The following is a 10,000-nucleotide window of genomic DNA, read 5'->3' as shown; positions in this document are numbered from 1 at the left end:
TGACGTCACTTGTTGCACATTTGGACTCTGACGTCATCTTCAGGGGGACGCTGAAAGTTTACGTCATCTCTAGTGACTGTGACGTCACACGTGTACTTCCCGTGTTCTATACCCTGTCCTCTGTAGCACACAGAATACAGAGCCACTCTCCCAGGGCATAGAGTACAGAACCTCCTTCTCAGGGCAGAGAATACAGGAACTCTCTCTCTCTCTCTCTCTCTCTCTCTCTCTCTCTCTCTCTCTCTCTCTCTCTCTCTCTCTCTGAGGGCACAGAATACAGAACCTCTCTCTCTCTCTCTCTCTCTCTCTCTCTCTCTCTCTCTCTCTCTCTCTCTCTCTCTGAGGGCACAGAATACAGAACCTCTCTCTCTCTCTCTCTCTCTCTCTCTCTCTCTCTCTCTCTCTCTCTCTCTCTCTCTCTCTCTCTCAGGGCACAGAATACAGAACCTCTCTCTCTCTCTCTCTCTCTCTCTCTCTCTCTCTCTGAGGGCACAGAATACAGAACCTCTCTCTCTCTCTCTCTCTCTCTCTCTCTCTCTCTCTCTCTCTCTCTCTCTCTCTCTCTCTCTCTCTCTCTCAGGGCACAGAGAGCTGCCGGCGGTAACTCAACACAAGCTCCCACTATACCCCTCTCGTGTACTTATGTACCTCTTCTTAATTCAGCCTGTAACCCGCTGTACCACTGTAGTATGAAGCCTCCTTCCTCCATTCTCTGTGGTTCGCTACACCATCACCCACACCTGTTGTGTACCATTCTGTGCCCCAGGGTACTCCTGGGCACGAAGGGGGGGGGTGAGGGGGGGGAAACCTTGTGGGTACTATGCTTGTGTGTGTGTGTGTGTGCGTGTGTGTGTGTGTGTGTGTGTGTCGTGAAGGTCGATGTAAACACTATGTCCCCTCCCTCGCTAACACGTCTTGACTCTCATTGTAGCTGGGTTTCTATATCTATTTTTCCCCTTTTTCCATCTATTGATCACAACCCCAGGACCCCTTTCTTTAAAAAAAAATGGGTCGTCCTGGGTCATTTAAAGGCCTGTTCCCCCTTTTTTTTTCCCACACGTTCCAATGTCACCAAGGCTGCGCTACTCCCAGCAGCAGGGAGATGTTGGACTCTTTATGGAGTAAGGAATTCTTTGACGATGATGCAACCAGAGGTGACTGTTTCAATCGGTGTGTGGCCTCACGCAGGTCGGAGGACAAGGTCAAAGAGAAAAGAAAAATCATTCAAATAAGAACAATGGAAAATAAAGAGGTGAAGGGTTGGTGGCTTTCACCACCTTGTGTGTCTGGAGACCTCCCAAGCCATGAGAGAGAAAAGGGCTATAGGGGGAGGGACGTCTGAGAGTGGGTGGGAGAATATGACCCACCCACACACACAGCTCCGGTGTACATGGAACACAAGGCACCACAACGGCTCATCCTCGTATGGTTGGGGTCGTTGCAGGGATACAATGCACCTCACTCGACATCAGATTATCATTATCATTATCATTATCAGTCGAATAAATGCAATACAGATAATGGAGAGAGAGAGAGAGAGAGAGAGAGAGAGAGAGAGAGAGAGAGAGAGAGAGAGAGAGAGAGAGAGAGAGAGAGAGAGAGAGAGAGATTTGGCTTTTTACAATGTCAACTTACCCTCGCTGCTGCCCCCTCCTGACACGACTCGCTGACGTCTGACAAGAGTTATGACCTGCTGACATGACCTTCGTCCCTCCTGACATGTGTCAATGACTGTCAACATGACACTCTGCCTCGTGCCAAGATCTAATCCCCCCCCACACACACCTCCCATCTCTAATGACATGACACAACCCCACCCCTCTTAACTCTACCCCCTAATGACATGACACAACCCCTCCCCCCTCTTAACTCTACCCCTTAATGACATGACACAACCCCTCCCCCATCTTAACTCTACCCCCTAATGACATGACACAACCCCACCCCACTTCTTAACTCTACCCCTTAATGACATGACACAACCCCTCCCCATCTTAACTCTACCCCTTAATGACATGACACAACCCCTCCCCATCTTAACTCTACCCCTTAATGACATGACACAACCCCTCCCCATCTTAACTCTACCCCTTAATGACATGACACAACCCCTCCCCCATCTTAACTCTACCCCTTAATGACATGACACAACCCCACCCCATCTTAACTCTACCCCTTAATGACATGACACAACCCCACCCCCCTTAACTCTACCCCCTAATGACATGACACAACACCCTCCCCCATCTTAACTCTACCCCTTAATGACATGACACAACCCCTCCCCCATCTTAACTCTACCCCCTAATGACATGACACAACCCCCTCCCCCATCTTAACTCTACCCCTTAATGACATGACACAACCCCTCCCCCATCTTAACTCTACCCCCTAATGACATGACACAACCCCCTCCCCCATCTTAACTCTACCCCTTAATGACATGACACAACCCCTCCCCCATCTTAACTCTACCCCTTAATGACATGACACAACCCCCTCCCCCATCTTAACTCTACCCCTTAATGACATGACACAACCCCTCCCCCATCTTAACTCTACCCCTTAATGACATGACACAACCCCTCCCCCATCTTAACTCTACCCCCTAATGACATGACACAACCCCACCCCACTTCTTAACTCTACCCCTTAATGACATGACACAACCCCTCCCCATCTTAACTCTACCCCTTAATGACATGACACAACCCCCCCCCACTTCTTAACTCTACCCCTTAATGACATGACACAACCCCACCCCCCCTTAACTCTACCCCCTAATGACATGACACAACCCCCCCCCCACTTCTTAACTCTACCCCTTAATGACATGACACAACCCCTCCCCCATCTTAACTCTACCCCTTAATGACATGACACAACCCCACCCCATCTTAACTCTACCCCCTAATGACATGACACAACCCCTCCCCCATCTTAACTCTACCCCTTAATGACATGACACAACCCCTCCCCCATCTTAACTCTACCCCTAATGACATGACACAACCCCACCCCCCCTTAACTCTACCCCTTAATGACATGACACAACCCCCCCCCCATCTTAACTCTACCCCTTAATGGTAGTGTTGAAGTAACTCCATCTACCCCCAACCAGATCTACCTCTCAATTCATCTACTTCACTCACGACCTCTGTAGACGTATCTCGCGACCTGGCAAGAGCGTAGGGCACCAGGGTCTGTCTGACCTTAAGAGAGGGAGGGAAGGAATTGATGATGATACGTAACGTGACCTGGAAGTAAGGAACTCACCTAGGGTCGTCTCGCTGTTCCGGGTTGGTGTACATGGGGCTACGAACGTCGGGTTGGCTGAGGCGGGCCGAGCCGCCCATGGCTGCGCTTAACATGGCGACGGAGGCGCAGAAGGAGGAGGAGGAAGGAAGGAGGAGGAGGAGTAATGGGACGAGAAGATGGGGAAGGGTGGGACAGCTACCACTACACTATCAACGGTACCTGTGGACGGGAAAACGACAGGTGTCAGTGTAGCACAACTGCCACTGCTGCATAACAAAGCGCTCTTAACGTAGCGTCTTCCCACACCTTCAAGCATCGGGGTTCGAACCACTGTCCCCGCACGTAGATAACGTAGTGGGTTTCTCTTGAGACCTATGAAACCCTCTTTGACTTACTCTATATCCCGGTTGGCTGAGTGGTAACAGCTCGACATTGCACTGAGCAGACAGTGGTTCGAGCCCCACTGATGGAGGTACGGTACATATACATACTCTTGCACATCAAGACAATATTATGGACACCCTGTGTGCCAGCTAGTGGACCACAAGGTTAACAACCCTTTTACTCACCACAGTACGACCCTTGAGCACGACTTTACGACCCTTGGGTCTGATGACCTGGGACTTTGACCTGGTCAAGATAGGTCGTGCTCAAAAGGTCAAGACTCGTGTTTGGAAATGAAATTGGAAAAAAAAGGTCTTTGGAGGGGAAAAAATCATCATAATTACACCATAAGTCTATTAAAACGTCGTATCAAAATGTTCCTTAAGTCTTAGATTCTTATTATAATGCTCCACTCTCATAGACCTAGAGTTAAATTGCCTTTCTCTTGTATACTAAATAGTTTAATTAATCAAAATAACAATTATACTTCGTTTCAGACACAGGTCGGAAACATATGACATCTACTCGGCCTTGTCTACCTCCTCCTAACATCTACTCAACCTTGTCTACCTCCTCCTCCTAACATCTACTCAACCTTGTCTACCTCCTCCTCCTAACATCTACTCCACCTTGTCTACCTCCTCCTCCTAACATCTACTCAACCTTGTCTACCTCCTCCTCCTAACATCTACCCCACCTTGTCTACCTCCTCCTCCTAACATCTACTCAACCTTGTCTACCTCCTCCTCCTAACATCTACTCCTGAGAGAAGGCGCCTCACTCACGCATCTCCAAGGCATCAAAATGTGTCGCACAATCTCTCTCTCTCTCTCTCTCTCTCTCTCTCTCTCTCTCTCTCTCTCTCTCTCTCAAGAAAGAGAAGAAAGAAAGATAGAAGAAAAAAAACCCGCAGCGAAAGAAGAAAAAAATATATACCGAAACGTGGCGACTTTTTTTTTAAACTTAAAACTTGTTAAGTAAGTAAGTAAGTAAGTAAGTAAGTAAGGGCTGACGACTTCAAAGGCTTCAGAGGATGGGGGTCGTCGAGGTCAGGAGGGTAATTAACTACTGGGAGTCGTACGATGTATGAGAGAGAATGAGAGAGAGAGAGAGAGAGAGAGAGAGAGAGAGAGAGAGAGAGAGAGAGAGAGAGAGAAAGAGAGAGTGTGTGTGGTCCACGACATGCCACCGGGAGGTTGTAATGACCTGTATTCTTCTAGAGCCCTGAGATTGCGAGGTCAAGAGGTCAAGGCCACAAGAGGGGTCAAATGACTTTAAAGCTTAGGAGGGAGGGGAGAGGGGAGAGGGGAGACGGAGGGAAGGGAGGAAAGGAGGGGAAGACCACAATGGCGGACACGTTCGAAAACAATTAGGGGGAAAAAAATGAAATTAAAAAAAAATAATTTTGGCTGAATTCTGTTGTCGTTGGACACCCGACGGACGGAACGACGGGGGAGGGTCGTGTGTGGAGACGACGACTTACAACGACACATGGGGAAATTACACCCCACCCCTCACACACACACACACACACACACACACACACACACACACACACACACACACATGACCTTCCCAGACCCTACGTCATGACAGTCAGGTCAAATTCAAAGTTTCGTGAGACGAACGTCAATTTCGAAGCTAACCCAGACTACGTGCGTCCAAATGGCCCGACGAGTTCGTACGACCAATTATAATTAACCCAACGATACGTCTCACCTTCAATTTTGTCTGAGGTCATTAAATACATAAATAAATGAATGAATATATATATATTTTTTTTTTTTTTTTTTTTTTATACTTTGTCGCTGTCTCCCGCGTTTGCGAGGTAGCGCAAGGAAACAGACGAAAGAAATGGCCCAACCCCCCCCCATACACATGTACATACACACGTCCACACACGCAAATATACATACCTACACAGCTTTCCATGGTTTACCCCAGACGCTTCACATGCCTTGATTCAATCCACTGACAGCACGTCAACCCCTGTATACCACATCGCTCCAATTCACTCTATTCCTTGCCCTCCTTTCACCCTCCTGCATGTTCAGGCCCCGATCACACAAAATCTTTTTCACTCCATCTTTCCACCTCCAATTTGGTCTCCCTCTTCTCCTCGTTCCCTCCACCTCCGACACATATATCCTCTTGGTCAATCTTTCCTCACTCATTCTCTCCATGTGCCCAAACCATTTCAAAACACCCTCTTCTGCTCTCTCAACCACGCTCTTTTTATTTCCACACATCTCTCTTACCCTTACGTTACTTACTCGATCAAACCACCTCACACCACACATTGTCCTCAAACATCTCATTTCCAGCACATCCATCCTCCTGCGCACAACTCTATCCATAGCCCACGCCTCGCAACCATACAACATTGTTGGAACCACTATTCCCTCAAACATACCCATTTTGCTTTCCGAGATAATGTTCTCGACTTCCACACATTTTTCAAGGCTCCCAAAATTTTCGCCCCCTCCCCCACCCTATGATCCACTTCCGCTTCCATGGTTCCATCCGCTGACAGATCCACTCCCAGATATCTAAAACACTTCACTTCCTCCAGTTTTTCTCCATTCAAACTCACCTCCCAATTGACTTGACCCTCAACCCTACTGTACCTAATAACCTTGCTCTTATTCACATTTACTCTTAACTTTCTTCTTCCACACACTTTACCAAACTCAGTCACCAGCTTCTGCAGTTTCTCACATGAATCAGCCACCAGCGCTGTATCATCAGCGAACAACAACTGACTCACTTCCCAAGCTCTCTCATCCCCAACAGACTTCATACTTGCCCCTCTTTCCAGGACTCTTGCATTTACCTCCCTAACAACCCCATCCATAAACAAATTAAACAACCATGGAGACATCACACACCCCTGCCGCAAACCTACATTCACTGAGAACCAATCACTTTCCTCTCTTCCTACACGTACACATGCCTTACATCCTCGATAAAAACTTTTCACTGCTTCTAACAACTTGCCTCCCACACCATATATTCTTAATACCTTCCACAGAGCATCTCTATCAACTCTATCATATGCCTTCTCCAGATCCATAAATGCTACATACAAATCCATTTGCTTTTCTAAGTATTTCTCACATACATTCTTCAAAGCAAACACCTGATCCACACATCCTCTACCACTTCTGAAACCGCACTGCTCTTCCCCAATCTGATGCTCTGTACATGCCTTCACCCTCTCAATCAATACCCTCCCATATAATTTACCAGGAATACTCAACAAACTTATACCTCTGTAATTTGAGCACTCACTCTTATCCCCTTTGCCTTTGTACAATGGCACTATGCACGCATTCCGCCAATCCTCAGGCACCTCACCATGAGTCATACATACATTAAATAACCTTACCAACCAGTCAACAATACAGTCACCCCCTTTTTTAATAAATTCCACTGCAATACCATCCAAACCTGCTGCCTTGCCGGCTTTCATCTTCCGCAAAGCTTTTACTACCTCTTCTCTGTTTACCAAATCATTTTCCCTAACCCTCTCACTTTGCACACCACCTCGACCAAAACACCCTATATCTGCCACTCTGTCATCAGACACATTCAACAAACCTTCAAAATACTCATTCCATCTCCTTCTCACATCACCACTACTTGTTATCACCTCCCCATTTACGCCCTTCACTGAAGTTCCCATTTGCTCCCTTGTCTTACGCACCCTATTTACCTCCTTCCAGAACATCTTTTTATTCTCCCTAAAATTTACTGATAGTCTCTCACCCCAACTCTCATTTGCCCTTTTTTTCACCTCTTCACCTTTCCTTGACCTCCTGTCTCTTTCTTTTATACTTTTCCCCACTCAATTGCATTTTTCCCTGCAAAAATCGTCCCAAATCCTCTCTCTCTCTTTCACTAATACTCTTTCTCTTCATCCCACCACTCACTACCCTTTCTAAACACCCACCTCCCACTCTTCTCATGCCACAACATCTTTTGCGCAATCCATCACTGATTCCCAAATACATCCCATTCCTCCCCCACTCCCCGTACTTCCATTGTTCTCACCTTTTTCCATTCTGTACACAGTCTCTCCTGGTACTTCCCCACACAGGTCTCCTTCCCAAGCTCACTTACTCTCACCTCTCTCCTCCTCTCTCTCCCTCTCTCCTCCTCTCTCCTCCTCTCTCTCCTCTCTCCTCCCTCTCCTCCTCTCTCCCTCCCTCCTCTCTCTCCTCCTCTCCTCTCCCTCTCTCTCTCATCCTCTCCTCTCCTCTCTCCCTCTCTCCACTCTCTCTCTCTCTCTCCTCTCTCCTCTCCTCTCTCCTCCTCTCCCTCCTCATCCCTCTCTCCCTCTCCTCTCACTCTCTCTCTCTCCTCTCATCTCTCTCACTCCTCCCTCTCCTCTCTCTCCTCTCCTCTCTCTCTCCCTCTCCCTCTCACTCTCTCCTCCTCTCTCTCCCCACCTCCCTCTCCCTCTCTCTCCTCCCTCCCCTCCTCTCTCCTCTCTCTCCCTCTCCTCCTCCTCTCTTCTCTCCTCTCTCCCTCTCCTCTCCCCTCTCTCTCTCCCTCTCCTCACTCTCTCTTCCTCTCTCCTCCCTCCCTCCTCCTCTCTCTCCTCCCTCCTCTCCTCCTCCTCTACCTCTCTCCTCCCTCTCCTCCCTCTCTCTCCCTCTCTCTCCTCTCCTCCTCTCTCACTCTCCTCCTCTCTCACTCTCTCTCTCTCCTCCCCCCCTCTCCTACTCTCGTCTCTCCTCTCTCCTCTCACTCTCTCCTCTCCTCTCCTCCTCTCTCTCCCCTCTCCTCCCTCCTCTCCTCTCTCTCTCTCCCTCTCCCTCTCTCCTCTCTCTCACCCTCTCTCTCTCTCTCCCTCTCCTCCTCTCTCCTCTCCTCTCCTCTCCCTCTCCCTCTCTCTCTCCTCCTCCTCTCTTCCTCTCCCCCTCTCTCCTCTCTCCTCTCTCCTCTCTCTCTCTCCCTCTCCTCTCTCTCCCTCTCCTCTCCCTCTCATCTCTCCTCCTCCTTCCCTCTCTCCCCTCCTCTCTCCTCCTCTCTCTCCTCCCTCCACTCACTCTCCTCTCCTCCTCTCCCTCCTCTCCTCTCTCCCTCTCTCTCCTCTCACCTCCTCTCCTCCCCTCTCCTCTCTCTCTCCTCCTCTCTCCTCTCTCTCCCTCTCCTCACTCCTCCCTCTCTATCTTCTCTCTCCCTCTCCTCTCTCCTCTCCTCTCTCTCTCTCCCTCTCCTTCACTCCTCTCTCTCTCTCCCTCTCCCCCTCCTCACTCTCCTCCTCTCCCTCTCTCCTCCTCTCTCCCCCTCACTCCTCTCTCTCTCCCTCTCCCCCCTCTCTCTCCACTCCCTCCCTCTCTCCCTCCCTCTCTCTCCTCCTCCTCTCTCCTCACCTCCTCTCTCTCCTCCTCTCTCTCTCTCTCTCTCCCTCCTCCCTCTCCTCTCTCTCCTCCTCTCCTCTCCCTACTCTCTCCCTCTCCTCTCCTCTCTCTCCTCCCTCTCTCTCTCTCCCCTCCTCTCTCTCCTCTCTCTCTCTCTCTCCTCTCTCCTCTCTCTCCCCTCTCTCTCTCTCTCTCCTCTCTCTCTCCACTCTCTCTCCTCCTCTCTCACTCTCTCCTCTCTCCCCTCTCTCCTCTTCCTCCCCTCTCTCTCTCTTCCTCTCTCTCTCTCTCTCTCCCCTCCACTCCTCTCCTCACTCTCCGTCCTCTCCCTCTCTCTCCTCCTCATCCTCTCCCCCTCTCCTCTCACACTCCACTCCTCCCTCTCCTCTCTCTCTCTCTCTCCTCTCTCCCCCTCTCTCTCCTCTCCTCTCTCTCTCCTCTCCTCCTCTCTTCACTCCTCTCTCCCACTCCTCTCTCTCCCTCTCTCTCCTCTCACTCTCTCCTCTCCCTCCACTCCTCTCCTCTCCCCCTCTCTCTCTCCTCTCTCTCTCTCTCCTCTCTCTCCCTCTCTCCCTCTCTCCTATCCTCCATCTCTCTCTCCCTCTCTCCCTACTCTCTCTCTCTCTCTCCATCCTCTCCTTCTCACTCCTCCTCATCCTCTACCTCTCACTCCCTCCATCCCTCTCTCTCACCTCCTCTCTCTCCTCTCCTCTCTCTCCTCCTCTCTCCTTACTCTCTTCTCTCCTCTCACCTCATCACTCTCCTCTCCTCATCTCCCCTCTCCTTCTCTCCTCCTCTCTTCCCCATCCTCCCCTCTCCATCCCTCTCATCTCTCCCTCTCTCTCTCCCTCCTCTCTCTCTCTCTCTCCCTCTCTCTCACTCATCTCTCTCTCATCCTCCTCTCTCCCTCTCTCCTCCTCTCTCCTCTCCCTCTCTCTCTCCACCTCCTCCTCTTCCTCCTCTCTCATCCTCATCTCCTCTCCTCTCCT

The 10,000-nt window shown here is 49.9% G+C and overlaps 1 protein-coding gene across 1 annotated transcript in view; it reads right to left on the bottom strand.

Moving 5' to 3' along the window:
• The window catches only part of Hk (potassium voltage-gated channel subfamily A regulatory beta subunit hyperkinetic), a 222,445-nt gene that overhangs the window by 191,407 nt on the left and 21,038 nt on the right, over positions 1-10,000 (bottom strand). Inside the window, exon 2 of the mRNA XM_071692804.1 lies at positions 3,277-3,477. Coding sequence (XP_071548905.1) covers positions 3,277-3,371 — 95 coding nt within the window. The 5' untranslated portion in view covers positions 3,372-3,477. The remainder of the gene's footprint in view (positions 1-3,276; positions 3,478-10,000) is intronic.

The sequence above is a fragment of the Panulirus ornatus genome, chromosome 55, assembly GCF_036320965.1.
Source record: "Panulirus ornatus isolate Po-2019 chromosome 55, ASM3632096v1, whole genome shotgun sequence".
Classification (NCBI taxonomy): domain Eukaryota; kingdom Metazoa; phylum Arthropoda; class Malacostraca; order Decapoda; family Palinuridae; genus Panulirus; species Panulirus ornatus.
The sequence above is the reverse complement of the archived record's forward strand: the minus strand, read 5'-3'. Positions and strand labels throughout refer to the sequence as shown.